The 19,197-nt window shown below is 42.5% G+C and overlaps 1 protein-coding gene across 1 annotated transcript in view; it reads left to right on the top strand.

The window, feature by feature from the left end:
• Positions 1-15,986, top strand: part of RFTN1 (raftlin, lipid raft linker 1) — a 127,121-nt gene extending 111,135 nt beyond the window's left edge. The window contains exons 8-10 of the mRNA XM_066628221.1: positions 8,014-8,117; positions 12,513-12,594; positions 14,589-15,986. Coding sequence (XP_066484318.1) covers positions 8,014-8,117; positions 12,513-12,594; positions 14,589-15,035 — 633 coding nt within the window. The 3' untranslated portion in view covers positions 15,036-15,986. The remainder of the gene's footprint in view (positions 1-8,013; positions 8,118-12,512; positions 12,595-14,588) is intronic.
• Positions 15,987-19,197: the final 3,211 nt, after the last annotated feature.

Raw genomic sequence — 19,197 nt, 5'->3', positions numbered from 1 at the left:
CAGTCCCATCAATCAGAGTTGCCAAATCAGAGTCCAGAACCAATAAGCCAAATTACAGTCCAAGGTCAGTCAAATCCATCAGGGTATCCAAGTCCAGTCACAATCCACAGTCAGATTCCAAATTCAATAAACCCAGTCAGTCTCCTCTCCAACCTGCACTCCTTCAAAACCCACAAACCCTTTCTGCCTCAGGTACTCCTTATATCCCTGAGGGCCCTATTGCCTTCCAGTGGCTGCAGCTGTGCAGCACACTCTGCTGAATGCCCAGGCCTTACCCTTAAAGGGGCCACTGCTGACACCACATCTACCTCCTCGCCAGTTCTTCCGTGATTCCAATACAAATGAACAAGTGGAAAGTCCAACCACAACTTGAATTCTCAAGACACAACAAACCTCTGGATTTATGGTGAGAACCGAGCCTTACCTAGGGCTTGTGCAATAAGCAAACACTGGCATTCTGCCCAAGGAGGCAGTTTTTTCTTTGTGATGGGGGGGGGCTTACATTCAGATGCTGGATGAGGTGAGTGAAAGCGCCCCTCCCCTGCTGTGTGAGTGTGTGGGGGGGGGGCAGAGCATCTGTGTGTGTAAGAGAAGGGGGTAGCCTGTGTGTGTGAGAGAGGGGGGGAAAGTGTTTGTGTTGCAGAGAAGTTGTGATGCTCCAGGCTTGGGAGGGGGGAGAAAGAGAGAAGCTGTGATGCTCCAGGCTTGGGGGGGGAGAAAGAGAGAGGCTGTGATGCTCCAGGCTTTGGGGGGGGGGGAGAGAGAGGCTGTGATGCTCCAGGTTTGGGGGGTGGAAGAGAGAAACTGTGATGCTCCATGCTTGAGGGGAGAGAGGATGTGATGCTCCAGGCTTGCGGTGGGGGGGGGGGGGAGAGGCTGTGATGCTCCAGGCTTGGGGGGGGGGAGAGAGAGGCTTTCCTGGGAGTAAGCCCCCCTGACTCTAATGGGACTTACTTCAGAGTAGGCATGCACAGGATTGGGCAGCGAGACTGCCACCCCACCCACGCTTTCCTGGGAGTGAGCCCCACTGACTCTGAGACTTACTTCTGAGTAGCCTCTGACTGCCCGGGGAAGCAGAGAGAGCGAGCAGGCAGGGGGCGGGGCCAGGGCTGGGGCGGATTTTTTTTTTTTGCAGTATTCGCTCCATAAGACGCACACACTTCCCCCCCACTTTTTTGGGGGGAAAAAGTGCGTCTTATGGAGCGAAAAATACGGTATGTATTCTTTAGCATTTGTCCCGTGTGGTGGCAGGTCTGCTATTTTGGATTGGAGTTGCCATTTATCTCAATTGCAGGCTTGGACAGGGTGTAGGCCGGTGATTTTCATGTCACTGTGCAGCGTGTCAAGCCAGCGCTGCTTCGGTAGGCCCTTCAGTTATTTGCCGTTGACCTTCAACTGAAGGCCCTTCTGCACCAGCGTATCACTGTCGGTATGCAGAATGTGGTCATACCACTGAAAGACTGTATTATGTATTAATTTATACATAATTAATACTGTGTATTATGATTGATCACAGAGACTGAGAGGGACAAAAGAAAAGGAGCAACCATGAGAGAGGTTGGTGTTGGTTGGTAGTGGTTGTTGCTGGGATTTGAGAGGCAAAGCTGCCAGGAAGAAGAGAAGAGAGACACACATAACCAGAGAATAACCAGTGGCTGATTAATCACTGAAGACATTGGGGGAAAGACTTGAAAGAAGTCTTCCTGGAAGCTGCTTCTGAATGAAAAGCCAGGAACAGGCTACATTGTGACATATTTGGATGTTGATTCAACAGGAGCTCAAGTGTCCTGAGGTATCTGGTGTGAGGACCTGAGGGATGACTTCATAAGCCCTGCTGAATCAGGCCAAGGGCCCATCTAGTCCAGCTTCCTGGATCTCACAGTGGCCCACCAGCTGCCTCTAGGAGCACACAAGACAACAAGATGCCTGCATCCTGTTGCTGCTACCTTGCATCTGGCATTCACACATAGGCTACCTCTAAAACCCAGGGGTTGCTATAGTCATCATTACTTACAATGGACTGTGACAGATAGGAATGTATTGGGATCTGCTTTGGCTGCTTAATTCATCCCCACATACCTTCCCCACACATCTTCTATATCATAGTGTGCAACTTTGCACATCCACTGTGTGTGTGGTAGTAGTGAGGGGGTGCTAATCATTTGCAAGAAAAATACCAGAGTGGGATTTAGCAGAAACTCCTTCAGACTTGCACCTCATAGACAGCCTCATCATACTCCTCAACTAAGCTTTCATATAATAATAATGTCTTTCATTAATAACTTCTTTAAATGTGAATGAAATTAAGAGTTGTATTGCTGTATGGCTCACAGATTCTCCCTCTTTGGTAAGCTTTGTACATATCTTTAACCCATTTTTTGCCCAGCCCCCAGGTGTATACATTTCGTCCCTGTTGCATATATACAGCGTTGGGCAGAAATGGCTTAAAAATTATATGTCAAATACAAATGACTATGGAAATAACCATCAAGTGGAATGGAAAAACAGTTAACTACTCAATCATCTCTTTATTCAAAGGAAAACACAAAGTATGTAAATATATTCTGAGCAGATTGTTCACTGAGTTATTTTGGCAGGCCACACACACACACATGCACACACGTGTTCACACATTAGGACAGTTTCACATTTTGAAAAGTTCAAGGGAGAATTTTGTCAGGGTCAGTACTATTGCTAAGAGTATGTTCAGTTTTTTAAAGCATTACTGTTCGTATGTCTTGAATGCTCTTCCACGGACATTTCCAATTGCAGCAAAGTTGCCATCCCAGATGAAGCAAAATACTTAGCTGGGGTATCAGCATTGTTGCCGTAAGCCTATACAAATGTTCAAACTTGCTACATACCGGAGGATAAATCAGTGGTATCGTGCCTACCATTCATACACTGGGTCAAAGGTTTGCATAGGGGTCTACATGCACAGAGCTTGATGCATGTAAGCCTTATTTGTAACATTTACTTGGCATTACCCCGATTGCAAGAATTGGGTCTCTGTGTGGATGTTGGGCTTGGTATTTAGCCCATATGCAAACAGGTGCTTCAGTACACATATGGTAATCTGGAAGACAGCAGGGTTGTTGAATCAAGGGTGGGAGAGGTAGGCTGGTGAAATGTGTGGTGAATTGGAATGTTGCCTTCTAAAGGTTTGGCTAGAGAAGAGGATAGTGGAATCTGAACGGAAGCTTAGCTTTGCAACTACAGTGGGAGTTCTTCTGTATTACATAAAGGGCATCTATTTAATGTACAGCTTATTCACATTCATATGCTCCTCAGTCTATGACTGCAGCATTGCACCAGACAGAACTTTCATTGCCCCACATGTAATTAAGTACTGAATTACCAGTGATGAAACATCACAACAGAGAAAGCTTTGCCTTAATTTGGATGGGGGGAAGACTTGCAGAGGGGCCTCTGAGGATCTTAATACGCAGACAAGTTCTGACAAGATTGGACTGGCCCTGGCTTCACCTGATCCATAACATTCATTTCTTCTCATAGGCAGCTTTCTCCTAAATGCAAATCATGTTCACAAGCTTTCTGTTCTGGCAGGGTAGAACGTAGACCTTAGCGAATGTAGACAAAGATCAGAAACATGAATGCTGTGTCATGCAGCTTGTTAGGATCTTGTTTGGAGAGCACTGCCATGTTGCTTTAGCCAGATTATAAAGGCTTGATGATTGTTGCAGAGCATAAGTGAGGTTCTGATCTACACATTTGTGACACTCAGCATTGGCGGAGGGCTGGTGCTGAATGTTCAGGATTGGGCCCTGAGAGGGCAGTGAACTGTCAAGAATGCCCCTGCAGACACCCACTGCCTGCTCACCACATCCACTAGCCAGCCCAGACACTTTTCAGCAGAGACAGCTGGCCACATTCTTGTACAAGACCTGGCCACATTCTTGTACTAGCCTAATCCCTGGTGTTGAAAGCATCATACTGCATGTTCTCCTTTTTGAAAGGTGAAATAGTAGGAAGATCAGGGTAGCAGGACCCCATCATCTGCAGCCCTGCCACTGCAGTCCTCTTCCAGCTCTTGCACCTTGCAAACAGGCTGGACAGCAGCAGAAAGTCTGGACAGCAAGCAGAAGATAGAGACTATAGAGTGGTTAGCCTAGAGTGCCTGTCGCACCCTGCTACATATTCCTCTTCTGCTTGCCCCATAGTTTTCTTCCACCCAGCCTGTTTGAAATACAAACAGCAAGAGCTAGAAGATCTTTGCAGTGGAGGGCAGAAGAGAGTGGGATACACTAAATTGCATTTAAAAAAGGAAAGTGGAAAAACCATATGATGCTTAAAGTGTGATAGAGGCTTGAATCCAGAGTGAATGGGGAAGCCCACCCTATACTGCAGCTGTGGCTCACAGCCACTTCCTTTCCAGCATGCTACCTTTTTGGTCAATGTAGCAGATTCCATTGGCTCAGGTGCCTGTGGAAATTGTAACTCTCCTTCCTTAGTAGTTTCTGGGAAGAGACTTGACAAGTAGCTATCAGAACCTGTCTATTTCAGCTGTAGTACCTTGCTTCAACATATAAAAAGTTAAGCTAGATATTGATGACATTTCTTCAGATTTCAAAATTATATAAATTCAAAAGCTACCATGAAATTTATCCATGGTTTGGGAACAAAGAAATTGTCTCAAACAAGCATTTTCAACCTTATAGCAAGTACAGATTTTACTTTGTTTGTTGCTTAAGTTTTTATTTTAAGTCTGCAGTAGGTAAAAGAGAGATAAAATTGCTAATACGGGTGGTTTTATTTATATTAGCATGACCTAGATATTTCTTCCCCCTTATTTCTCAAATTGCAAAGCTTTCTAGTTTTTCTAATGAGCTAGACTATTGCAGGGGGGAAACAAACAGCAAAATCATAAGTAAAATTGAATTCTTTTTATCTGCAGCAAGACAGAAAAACAGCCAGCTCAACATCCTCTGGTTTTTGACACTCGAGGTGTGATCAGAGATTACTTATCAACTGCAGGGGAATGGGGAATGAGTTCATTAAAATTCTCTCTCACACACAGAAGGAAATGTCTCTCAGTTTGATTTGTAGATCAACCTACATTTTCTTTCCCTCTCCCCCCCTTATGAATTTTTCTTTAAAAACTCAAGCTTTTGTCTTGGAGTTTTGACCATCTTTTATTTATGCTGAGCTTCAAAAATCAGGCTCCTATTGTAGATTCACTTTATGTATGTTTGTGTTAGAAATTAACGTTACTGCTTTCTCAAACGCTACGTATGCAGTTACATTTAAATGCTTGGATGTTAGTGCCATTTAACACAAGTTGGAATTTTACTTAGGAAAGAAAAGATGGCATTGGTCAGCCCAGTGCTAACCTTCCTGGAGCTGCAAGCTATAGCGGCACCAAAATGACCACCGCTGTATTCAATGGGGACAAGGAAGCTGCCGGAGGTCTCCATGGGGAAGAGGATGCCCTTACCCCGAGTAAGGCCCCAGCCCCTGCAATGGGGCTACTGGAGTCTGTGCCAGCTAAATAACTGGTGCAGACTTGAGAAGGTCCATGTTGGGCTTCCTGGTCCCACCTTCCTCCTGGGCTGGTCCCTCCCATGTTCTGCACTTCCCCTGCCCAGAAACACCCCCCCCCCGCTGTTCCATCAACCTTCCTACACCCCTGTGCCACTTTGCTACCTTTGCTATGCCAGCGGCCAGGGCCTCCTCCGCAACACCCAGAGCTTGGCAGTACAAGCGTATCCCCGGTGCTAGAACTCATAGGATTGGGCTCTAAGTTGCTATAGTACCAACCATTTGAGTTTGTGCGTACAGCGTGACTCCTGTACACCGAATTCTGACACATTACATTTTTGCTGCATTGCCAGCAACAATCCATAATAGCCTAATAAGGGCATTGAGGATAAATTGATCAAAATACTCATTTAAAAGTTTGATCTCCTCTGGAAGAAATACTCAAGATTGGTTGAAAAGCTGTAGGTTTCCTTGACATAATCACTAGAAAGGAAGACCTATGAAAACCACATGTAGATTGTTTTGCAGGATGATCACATCATACATCTGTTTCACTGTGTTTCCCGTTCAAGGAAACATCTACACAGGGCAATTTATGTGAAGTGCTCTCAGCTTTTCCTGCCTGGAACTGCTTTTTGTAGGGGAAATGTGTAACGTTTGAGAGGTGTTCTGTAGTAGGAGAGACTGCTAGTTACATTGTCGCCGGGCAGAACTGGTTGAATAGACTGCCAAATGTGTTTCCCTACAGAACTGTGGGATAGGCATACCTGATACCACACCCCAAAGCATTGTAAAGGACCCATCATGTGGCCTTAGACCAGTGATTTTCAGCATTTTTTATCTCATGGCTCTGGCAATGCACTAAAATTGTCAAGTCACACCATCATTTTTTTGACAATGGACAAGGCACACTAAACTGCTGGTGAGGGTCTCTCCTCCCCCAATGACCCTACCCCAAACTCCTGTGGCACACCTGCAGACCATTCATGGCACACCAATGTGCCATGGCACACTGGTTGAAAATAGCTGTCTTAGACAAACCACTAATTCCTGGTTTAGGGCGCAATCCTAACGCCTTATGTCAGTGCTTTCCAGCACTAGCATAGCAGTGCCAATGGGACATGTGCTGCATCCTGCAGTTGGGTGTCACTCACGGAGGCCTCCTCAAAGTAAGGGAATGTTTGTTCCCTGACCTCAGAGCTGCATTGCCCTTATGTCAGTGCTGGAAAGTTTGATCTTCTCTGGAAGAAATAAGATTGGTTGAAAAGCTGTAGGTTTCCTTGACATAATCACTAGAAAGGAAGACCTATGAAAACCACATGTAGATTGTTTTGCAGGATGATCACATCATACATCTGTGCTGGAAATGATCACATGGAAATGTGCTGGATGATCACATCATACATCTGTGCTGTGTATGTACATGATGTGCATACATCATACATACAGTGCTGGAAAGCACTGACATAAGGGGTTAGGATTGTGCCCTTAGATTCTTATCTGTAAAAGGGTAATAATGTTGATCCAGCCTTACGGGACTGTTGTGAGGCTGAATGCGACAGACTGCGAAGTATGTGTATTAAATAGTGAAAAAGTTCTTATTAGTAGCTGTAGTAATAGTGTGGGAAATGGGGTACCCCATACAAGATAAGTAAGCTGGAGGATATTTTGTAAAGCTGAGATTACTTGTTAATTAACCTCCTCTCTGCGGTACTCTTTGTCATAACCTTCCTGTGGGAATTACTTGGCCTTGTAGAGCAGCAGAGAGGATTGGCAAGGTTGAATTATAACCCACTCGCTGAACCAGAAGCTGAAGTGAAAGGGTACCATTTTAGCCTCACCCGTGTATTTGCTGATCAAGAGTAGCAAATGGGCCATGCTCAGATGCCTGCGGGTGACCAAAAGAAGAAAATGGATTGCGTTCATATTTTCTCGCGGTTGCTGCTGGATGCAAATAACATGGGCTCATTACCAACATAATGCCATTTAACACACCATGAGATACTCTGGAAATCAAAAGGAGCCGTTCTTCTCTTGACTCCACTGGTGTAAACTCAGAGTCATTGGCTTTCCTTTAACAGAACTGCACAGCAGTTCCACTGCACAAAGAGCAGAATCGGCCCATGTTAGCGTAGCTGGGTTTTGTATTGCTTGAATAGCCTTTTGTCTGGAAGGAGGTAATTGTTCTCTTTCAGCTAATATTGCAGGAGGCCATTCATCCAGGGGATCTCTAACAAAACAAAATGAATTAGTCCTGTTGATCTGATTCATCAGCTGCCACATAGAAGGTTTTGGAGCATGGAAAGAAATGTGTTTCTACTTTTTAAGCAAAATTATTTAACCCTTCAGCAAGAAGTGAAAAATGACCCTTCATTCCTTTTGTTTTAAAACATTACTTCTCTTTTCCTGTTTTTGCTGAACTGGCAGAAATGATCTAACCCACTAATAAACAACCTTTTATAAAACAATCTCACTTTTCATGTTAACCTAAATGGTTTAATTTCTCTTCCGCAGGGGGCTCGAGTACAGGCAGATTACATCCCCCTGTTGAACTCGCTTGCCGTATATGGCTGGCAGCTGACTTGCGTGCTTCCCACTCCGGTTGTAAAGACAAACAGGTACATTGGAGACGGCCTTTTTCCTTACTATGGGAGCTGGTGGTTTTAAGGAAGTCTTGCTCTTAGCATGAGATTCCTCTTGGTTTGTGTCTGCAGGCTGCCTTTAATTGTGCAAAAGGATGGCATGCTTGTGTCCCTCTTTCTTTTCCGTAGATATTGCAGGACTAGGAGGAAGTCTTTAGCAGGTAGGGCATATCTGGGCTGCAAGGGAAGTACATATCTGAGGCTGGCAGACGGGGTAGAGGCATTGCCTTTCTTCTCTAAAACATCCTTTCAGCTCATTAGCTACAAAATGAACTTCTTCCCCTTGCAGAAAGATGCCACAGGGCTTCCAAATGTAACTGGATTGTCACCTGCTGATTCTATCGCTTGTACTACTATTCTTTATCATCTGTACCAGAAACCTTTATCTTCAAACAGCATCAGATATCTGTTTAAGCACAATGAACCACGATTTTCAGAAAAAGGCACAGGAAAAATCACTGTGCATTGATTTTTACTGAAGTTTTATTTGGCCCTTAAGTTAGTGTTCAGGACCTAATTGTGCCCGTGCACCAAAACAGGTGCACAAATGGGATGAGCAAACGATGCCAAAGCACAATCCTTGTGCCTGGCTTGTTCTTCACAGAGGGGCAACCTAACAGAGGCAACCTGGCTCAGCCTTATAGGTGGCTGCTGATTGGGTAGCAGCTGGCTATTATAGTATCATTTAAATGAAGTTACTTGCTTTATCTGAGTCTGAATGGGAAGGAGCAGGTCTAAGCAGAGCACACTGTAATTTAGGGCTGAATCTAAGGCAGCAGTGCTGTTCACATTTACCTGGGAATAACCCCCATTTATAATCATACCTACTTCTGAGTAGATATGCATAGGATTGGGCTCAATATGCTCTCTCAACATTGCCACTCTGTTTGCAGGTTACAAAATGAGGGAGGAATGATATTCAGGATGGTGAAACTGATCAATTTGCATCAGTGCTCCTGATAAGGGCTTCTCAGTTAAAAACAATGAAATAAATGAGTGAGCACTAGTATCTGATAAAAGGCTGCCTTAAAAAAATTCTAAGAACTTCCCATCAGAGCAACACTGTCACCTCTAGGAATGCTTTAAAACAGAAAACTGTAGTCAGTGCATGTTGGAAAGAGCACTGATGCAACCTGATGTATTTTATTCCACCCCAAATTTCCCACACCAATGACACAGGCCTACAAAATTGGGGATCAGAAAAGCTTTTCCCAAACTTTATGGTAGTTTAATATGAATTTGGGGTGCCGATTCCAAAAATGGCATCCGTTTTGCCCTATCACGCCTAGTTTTGGAGACATGGCATAGCCTCATTAGTGAATGGTTCAAGCAGCTTCCTCATGAGGAAGCCATGGTGTAGGCTTCTTCATGAGGAAGCTGCTTGAACCACTCAATACAGAGGCTATGCCGTGTCTCCAAAACTAGGCGTGATAGGGCAAAACGGATGCCATTTTTGGAATCAGCACCCCAAATATACCCAGGAATTAGTGTAACATTTAAGGAGGCAAAATGTGTGTTGGCCTGTGAATTGACAGAGGGTTATCTCCCTTTTGCCGTCTTTCTCATCTGAGAACTTTATCGAGTTTATCTTCCCTCCTATTTTAAATGTTAATATGGTATTAAGTTGTTTTAGCAAAATTAAGCAATACTCCAAGTTTAGTACTTAACTGAAAAACTGAGTAGAGGCTTGCTTGCTTGTTTTTGCTTGCATTCCTATGCTTGCTTGCCTTTTTAAAAAAAGTTATTAAAGTTTAAAAGGGCTTCCTCTTGCCCTTTTGATGACTATGGGAATGTGACAGATGGTTCTTTCTCAGCAGTGCAGACAGGGAGACCAGCAACTCATGAAAAGATCCCGGGTTAGGAGCAAACATGCACCTTGAGTACAATGATGAACCCAAGTTAGAGCTTCTGATGCCATGCAGTGATGATTTGTATGCCCATTACTCGTTCTGTACTCAACTTATGGCACAATCCTATGCATGCCTACTCAGAAGTAAGTCCCATTGTGTACAGTGGGGCTTACTTCCAGGAATGCATGAATAGGATTGGAGCTCACGTTAATTCCAGAATATGCTTGAAGTTAGTTTATATCCTAACATCCACAAGGTCGCCAGTTCGAGGCCACCGGCACCGTGCGACCTTGAAGCAGCTGGCAAGCTGCAGCCGAGCTGTTCCATCTGCTCGGAGCGTGGGAGGATGGAGGCCAGAATGTTAAACCAGATCGGAATGAAACACCTTGAATGTAGCCGTTCTTGAAAAAAAGAACCTTCTTTGAAATTGTAAAAATCCCTATTTAATAGGGATTTAATAAAGCCTGCCTATGTAAACCGCCTTGAATAAAGTCTTGAATAAAAGACCAAGAAAGGCAGTATATAAATACTGTATATTATTATATTATTATTATTATTATTATATTCCTAATAAGCCAATAGTTGCTAAGACCCTCATGATAGGGATCAACCAAAACTTCTGGACAGATTCATTTAACAAGAGAGTCCTGTGCGACAATTGAAAGGCAATCAAATTCAGGAAGGCATGTGTTTTCTTGGACAACAACCCACTTCATAAGATGCAAAAAGTGACAGCCCATGTTGACAAATACATGGGTAGAGAAGAGGAAAACATCTGTGGACATAAAAGTAAATGCATCAGTAGGTCTGCTGCATCATGCATCTGGTAACCTAGGAATTCATGCTTGGAAGATTGTCACAATACAATTGTCACAATACTGTTAGTCTTTAAGTTGTCACATACCTTTAGCCCTTGATACAAACTTAACACAACTGCATCTTTGGAATTGAATCAGAGGCCAATCCTGAGCTTGGCAGCACCAGTGGTATGAGCATACCACTGGTGCTGGGTGTTGCAAATGTGCAGTAATGCAAGCCCATGCTGAGTTAGTGCGGGAAGAGCTCTGGGCAGCAGTCAGGTTTGTCACGGTGGGATGGAGGTGTTTCAGGGTGGGGGAGGGACTGGCAGAGCTCTGCTCCACCGGATCCAGAACTCCATGTCAGGCCTTCTGGAGGAAGGGGACGAAAATTCCCTTCTCCTGAGGAGACCTCCTGCGGCTGCCACGGTGCCGCTGCACCTGGTGGTGCTGCCACATTTATGATTGGGACCTCTGTCAGCCGCCTCTTGGTACCGATCCATATGGATCCTGGTTTTGTACATGAATTATCATGCACTCCAACTGTGAGCCAATATGCCTTTGGCAAGCCTGCTGAATTTGATTTGCCTGTAATCAAAATGCATATTAAACAATGTATTAGGATTGTGACTCATGCAGCTCTCCAACCTGATGTAACAGTAATAAATCACCTGGGAATAAAAGGTCACCCCCCCCCCCCAAATCCATTCTTAGAGCCAGTTCAAACATTCAGAGGCAACCTGGTAAGGCCTTTTTGGGGCTATATCTTATCATACTGAAATCTTTGATCTTCAGACTTTGGTTGCTTCTTCTTTCATCCTCTTTTGTGCATTGCTACTGTATACAGACGGGCCCCTGTATCCGTGGTTTCAATTATCCATGGATGCTGGGTGGGGCGGGGGGGCACACACATTAACTTGTTTTAGAGACTTACCCTAGCAAAAATGTCTTAACAAATTATCAACTTCCACTTCCTGATAACCTTAATTTAGTTTTTTCAAGCATCCAAGCTGCCAGGACGCAGCCTGAACATTGCTGTAAGCTAACAGCAACCTTGTTAAACAAGACATTTACACTGAGGCAAGTCTCTAAAACAAGTTAGTGGGCGTGTGGGGGCCATGGAGACAGACATCCCCTGTATGTGCGGGAGGTCCATGGAATGGATCCCCCATGGATACGGGGCACACCTGGACATTTAATCAGAAGCCATCAAGGACTACTGAACTAAAAAACTACCTACAAGGGCTTCTGAGATAAGAAACTCAAGAATTAAGGTTTGATCTCTGTTTTTGGTTTAATCTTGAGCTTGCTTGCATGTGATCACAAATGAACACAGCAGCAGGTCTTATGGTTTTCTGTGCCAATATTTGTTATCGTGCAGAGACTCCATTCATGTGAATTTCCCCCCCAGAAACTCTGTTTTAAGGGCTGTTCTTTTTAGCTCCAAATTATTTTGGCTGCCAGGCAGGCAGGCAGGCAGTGTAGGCTGTGTTGCTATCTGAACTCTATCAGTGATAGGAGTGCAAAAGACACTTCTCGTTAGCTAAATGTTTTCAGTCCATTCCAAGGCTTGAATCTGTTGAAAGACACCATGTGTTCAGTATCTTTTAAAGCTGATTTAAATGAATCATGATTTAAATGAATGTAAGCTGTACCATGAATTTCAAAAGCATGTTGTGGATGAATGAAACTCATTCTCAGTATTGTGTTTTTGTTTTTTGCAGGGATGGGAATTTAGCCACCAAGCAGATTGTCTTCCTTCAGAGACCCTTCCTGCCCCAGAAAACCAAGAAGAAACAATCTAAGGTATACGGCCTTGAATTATTCTACATGTTTGTCTTGGCAAAACTTTCTCATTCTAATTGATTTTCCACATCAGTAGAAATGGCTTCTTTAGCATTCCCATGATTTAGAAGACTTGGTATACACTTTTGAACTATGACTTAAGCTGTTAAGCTGAAGAAAAATAGTACGATACCTAAAATGGGCAAGAACTTCATCTTCTTCTTTTCACTTCATCAAGTGTTGAATTCTACATGCTATACAAGAGATTTCAGGGCCAGTCCTATCCAGCTTTCCAGCATTGGTACAGCTGCAATGCAGCCCTAAGGCAAGGGGACAAATGTTTCCTTACCTTGTGTAGGCCTCCATAAGTACCCTCCCACCACAGGATGCAGCACACACCCCATTGGCATGGCTACACTGGGACTGGAAAGTTGGCTAGGATTTGGCCCTTCCTTCCTTTCTTTTTAGCACATACAGGATCTGAATTCAGCTTCAAATTCACTGCATAGCTTCTAGGTAGTTCAACTGATATCACTACTTGCTGTTAGTTGCTAGTTAGTTTTGTAGTCCTGTGCTACATGTAACAGAGTTTTTCATTTGTGACTTTTAACAACTTACAAAATAGAATCAAAGCCCATAGGTATCATTCAGCATAAAGTTACACTGTGTAGTAGTGCGTAGTATATGTGTTGGACACATCAATGTTACTTTCTATTCATTAAATGTACATGATTCAACTATTATGAAAACATTTTCAAGCAGTGTGTGTATATCTTGGCCTGACTTATTCTGTCTCTTTTGTGGCTGCAAACATATGTCTATTTGCAGTTTCAGTGGAGCTTCTCCAAAGAAGATAGGCACCACAAGCAAGCCAAGAAATCTCTGAAGGCAAAAATAAGCGCTAGGGAGAAGCAAAGAGCAAAAGAGAAGCAGTTGTTTTTGGTTTGGTTTTTTAAAGCAAACACAGAAGGAAGGCTTGCTTCAACAGAAATTTCCCCATAGATGTGAAATTCATCCAACCTTTGCTACAGGTTTTTATAAAATAATTCCTTACCCTAAAGATCAGTTCTTGCAAGCACTTCTCATGTAGAGAAGTTCACATCTTTACTATCTTTAGACTCGTTACATCTGGCATGAAAGACCAAATGAATTTAAAGCCTTCTGCAGGCTAGTGAACAGTTGCAAATGTAACAGTGGAATAGGCTCCTACCCACATTCGGTTGTGATATATGTCTCAGATACATGAAACAAGAGAATGCTGTTTTTGACACTTCAGAATGCTGCTAGAGCAATCTTCTTGTTAAAGTGCATTGCAAAAAGTGCTCACCTGTGCTTTTCTTTTGAAATAGTACTTACTATACTGTTTCACATGCTGGTCTGCACAACTGGCAAATTGCTTCCTGGAAAGGTATCCTTACAAAAAGAACACTTGTGTGCACTACCAGGTATGTGCACTACCAGGTAGTGCACTATAGTATGTGCACTACCAGGTATGCTTGCTGATAAAAATGGGCCACTATAGGATATCTGTTTCTTTTTTGCACTCATCACAATCTCTGTTAAGGTATCATGGATTATTGCCACAGTATTGAATCCTGAAGCATGTAGAAGGGTAGGATGCAAGAGGGCACTGACCTAAGCACTGGCTGGTTGCGTATGATCCAAAGACCTGGGTGCATAAAGGCTCCCCATCCTCTTCTATGAAGGAATCATTCTACATATGCACATTCTTTTTTTGTGCACTGAAATAATAAAATAGGGAAGCTAGTGAATTTTGTCTGATCTCAAAAGGAGCAGTCTTAAAGATAACAGTTGTCTAAAGGCAGTTTAGTTTATTCTTAAGGGACAGCTAACAAGTAACTATTGTCCTTTTCTAAAAGTGAGTTTTCAAACTAATATATAATGTTTTTTCATCTTATGGCACTTCATTAAATTGAATATTCAACACTGAATTTAAACACATTTCTACTGGTGCATAGAATTTTGCTAACATAGTAACATATGTCTATTTGCAGTTTCGGTGGAGCTTCTCCAAAGAAGATAGGCACCACAAGCAAGCCAAGAAATCTCTGAAGGCAAAAATAAGCGCTAGGGAGAAGCAAAGAGCAGAAGAAAGGCAGGAGTCAGAAATCGCAGAAAATGCAAGAAATTCAGAAACACGGTTCTCCAACATTGAAAGCAGTTTGCAGTTCCGAGTAATCTCAGATCCACAGGTGACTGGTATTGATGACGGAAGAACTGAAGCTCTTGAGCTCAAAGACTTGCCTATCTGTAAAAATGAGGTGCCGACAGAAGAATGGAACACAGGCCACGAGGTTGATCAGGATGTGGGAAATGTGTGTTTGGATCTGACAGGCATGCATAAAAACTGTGAGGACCAAATGGTGCAAGAGCACTATCATGGCAACTATGGCACAGAAACAAGAGAAACCCATTTTGAGGCTGGGTGTCAGTCTGACTAAGGCAAATATGAGCTAGCATAAAGAACCCTTTTTGATCATCCCTGTTGAACATTACCGCATCATAAACTTGATTTGACACAGTCCTATGCCTGTCTACTCAGAAGTAATTCCCATTGTGTTCAATGAGCCTTGCTCCCAGGAAAGTGTGTATAGGATTGTAGCCATTGTTGGGTTGCTACAGGTACACAGTAGAAATGTACTATTTTTGCATTTTCATTTTGACAAGGCCTGCAAACTGATTTGGGCTTTTTCTGCCCAAATCAAGAAAACTCCATGCATATTTAAACTGTCTTGAGCTGCTCTTTGAACCAAACAAAAATGATGTTCTGTACTTAACGTGTTCATATTTTTATGAAAGTATGTTTGATGCACCATGTTTTTTATTCTGTTTTGTCTAATGGAACTCAAGAAGCTTTAACAAAGTGGCTAGAATTGTGTCTAGAATTGTATTTATCTTAGACATACCTATTTGTATTGCCTTCTGAAATTCAGTACTTATTCTTTGCAAATATTTAAAGCAATAATGAAGCCATGTGTTTTTTGCCTGTGATACCATGATTTTCTATATGCTTAAGAACCTAATTATAGTATCCTCTGTATATGATTACCGTTGAATCATGATTATGTTCTGGATTTTAGGTTGCTAATCAGCGTGCCACAGTGCTTGCTGTGTGTCAAGAGCACACTGTAATACAAACTGCATGTAAAACATAACTGGTTAATTTGTATTTGTTTCCTAAAATGCTGGATGTGTGTCACTTCAATTTGCATTGCGTGTGAGTTCTTACTGAGAATTGTTTCACAAGAAAACGATCAGCTAGCATAAATATCAGCTGAATGGAAGCTGCTACAATTCCCAAAATTAAGCAAAATACTTTTTAAGCTGACAAGTACATGCTGTAATACCATTGATTTTTCTAATTTTGAAGGCATATTAAGCTTTACAATAAAACTTGTGTAATTTGAATTTTTCCACCTCTTGCACATACTCAAGTTCTTAATCACTTTTAACATACACAATACAGTTGTTTCTCTCATCACCAAACAAACCCACCTGGGTCTACATGTAGGCAATCTTTAGAATTCGTAAAGTGTGTTGAGAAAGCCTTCTGTCCTTCCACAAATTGAAACTTGGAGCTGATAAACAATATGGGTTATTTTTCCCTATTGCCTGATTTATGTCTGATCATTCCCATTAGCTTCTCTGTAAAGTATTTAGACTCAATAAAATGTAGTCTCTAGGTGCACATCATGCATACTCAAGCTATTTTTTAAACTGTCAGCTTCATCTACAAGAAACTGCAATTTGCAGAACCCTTTAAAACAAAACTGCACCATTTCAAATGACCACATAAAAGATAATGGAAGGATAGTTTAAATCACTTCATTCCACACAAGGCACTGTTATATATATCTTCTTTCAGTAACTGAGGAATGTTTACTTTGGCTTCAGCAACTTAGCTAAATGTCAGGAAAATAACATTGTAAAAAAACAAATCTAATTACTGGTGGAATAGCCCAGGAATCTGTCCTCCCAGAAGCAACCATGAAATGCTCCTGCAATGGTCAAGCCCTAATATTTTATTTAAATTACCCATTATGTACAAATATGTGCTTAGTCTAAAATTTTTAAGGAATCCACATCACTAACTAAAAGTAGATATTAATAGTACTGCAAAAATTTCAGATATCTTTAGAAGCAGTTAAACTTTTCATGTTTACAGTATTTAATTGCTATGATAGTGACATCAGCAGAGCTTTACCCCTGAGTACAATCAACTTGCTGTATTATACCATAGTCCTTTGAGACTGAAGGTTGCCAACCACAGTGGATACAGTAGCTTGCTGTTTTTTCTTTTCTCAATACCTGCCCACTACTGGATCCTTACTGCTTTAAACTAATTCCTGCAACTATTTTCACAACAATCCTCTTTTTCTGTTTTCATCTCCCACCTAAATTTCCAGCTAATCCATTTTTGCCTAGCCCAAAGGTGTACACATTTGGTCCCTGTTGCATATATGCAACATTGGGCTGAAATGGCTTAACCTACTTCCCCTTTTGCAAACTTGCCTCTGAGCTCTAGCAAATCCCCACCTTCAATTTGTTACTTAGTGAGTAGGCAGCCAAATGGCAAATGCAATTCAATGACAAGTGTGGCACATTAGGTCAAAAAATCTCAACTCTCTGAAATGAAACATGAACAAGATGTTGGGGGCATGGTGGACAGCTCAGTGAAAACGTGACTCAGTATACGGTAGCTGCAAAGAAAGCAAATTCCATGCTCGGAGTCACTAGGACTAAGAGAATAAGAGTACTAATATTACAATGCTTTTATACTTATCTAGGATGTAGTTACGTTTGGAATACTGTACAGTTCTGGTCACTACACCTCAAGAATATTGTTGAATATTTTGGGCAACCAAAATGTTTAGAGCAATGTTTCTCAACCAATGGTTCTCGTACCACTAATGGTACTTGAGGTGGTGTCTGGTGGTACTCACGGGACACCCCCCCAACCCTACCGCCTGGCAGCAAGACCAACAATGCAATGCGAGAAGCAGCAGAGGGAGACTTGGCTTGGCAGGGAGAGCTCCAGAATACACTTTTCACACACTTGAAAAAGTCCTCCCATCCACCCTGAGCCTCTTATGGGTGTTCACTGTGTTGCATCTGGCCTCCCAATCTGAAAATAACTGGCAATGACATCATCACTAGTTACTTCAGGTGGTACTTCCAATAAGTGTGAGTGATACAGCAGTATTATGCCATATCATGCACAGTGATAGGGCAGGGGACAAATATTGAGAAACGCTGGATTAGAGAGCTAGAGCTCCTTCCTGCCTACAATATTTGAGATTTTTTAGCTTGGGAAAAATAAAATTAAAGGGATATATATGATTAAGACATAATTACACGTGGTATGGCAAGTGAAGTTTTTCTCCTCTCTCAAGGTTGGATGCAGGGGTCATCCAATGAAATTGACTGGCAAGAGATTTAGGATGTGCCAAAGGAGATGTGGCTTCACACAGCACATAATTTGTCCGTAGAATGGGTTGTCGTAAGATGTAAAATAACCATTAGCTTGGATGGCTTTAAAAGGTGATGGGACAAATTCATGGAAGACAAGTCTATCAAATGGTCACTAGTCATAATGATTACGTGCCACCTCCAAGTTCAGCAGCAGTATACCACATGCAGGGGAGCAACAGTGGGAGAGGGCTAGGCCATCATCCCTTGCTTGTGGGCTTACCAGTGCCATCTTGTTGGCTACTATGAGAGCAGGGTGATGGACTACACAAGCCTTTGAACTGATACAGTGGGGCTTTTGTTATATTTTATTCTATCTCTTAAGCTTCTGAAATTCCCAAACATGGCAATAAGCAAAGGAAGTAGGACACAGAAGCTTCCAAATCACTCTTGTTTGAGCTCTATGTAGTTTGCAAGCTCCAGTTAACCCATTTCTGCCCAGCCCACAGGTGTACACATTTGGACCCTGTTGCATATATGCAACGTAGGGGAAAAATGGCTTAAGCTGTTCTGTGCAATGACCTAATTTGTCCTAATGGTATCCTGAAACTCTAGTGACCTCCTGCAGTCACTACTGTCTTTCCTCTCTTAAAACAAAAGACCTTCCTGTTTATGGTCATCTTCTGAATCACAGCCAGCAGCTAATTTTTAAAGGGTTGTTGATCATGTTTGACTTTGGTTCAAGCTCAAACTAGGAAGTCTCGGGCTGTTCAGTACTATCTTTTCTGACCATACTCACTCATCATACCTTGATCAATAGATCTGGGTCTGTTCAGTGCCTCACAAGGAGACGGCCTGACACACACCCGGCCTTGAATTTCAGAGAAAGAAGGGCAGCTATAAATGCAGTGATGGAAATGCAACTTGAGACAGGTGATGCTGGATGGTTCCACCACCTACACTTTCTAAATCAAGGTCTTAGGAACTAAGCTCAGCAAGATAAGCAGGAAAACGTGAGTAGATGAAATACGTTTTTGAAAAAGAAAATGCTGACCCGTTTCCTCTGAACAGTTCCGTCTACTTGCATTTAAGGCTCACAAAAATAATGTCCTCATTGCCAAGACTATTGCCATCTACTGGGCTTCTCCGCTATTGCGTATCTAGGATGCCCATGAAAAGCTGCCTTACACCAAA

This window comes from Tiliqua scincoides, chromosome 5 (assembly GCF_035046505.1).
Source record: "Tiliqua scincoides isolate rTilSci1 chromosome 5, rTilSci1.hap2, whole genome shotgun sequence".
In the NCBI taxonomy this organism is placed as follows: Eukaryota; Metazoa; Chordata; class Lepidosauria; order Squamata; family Scincidae; genus Tiliqua; species Tiliqua scincoides.
This window is presented reverse-complemented; position numbering and strand designations above follow the sequence as displayed.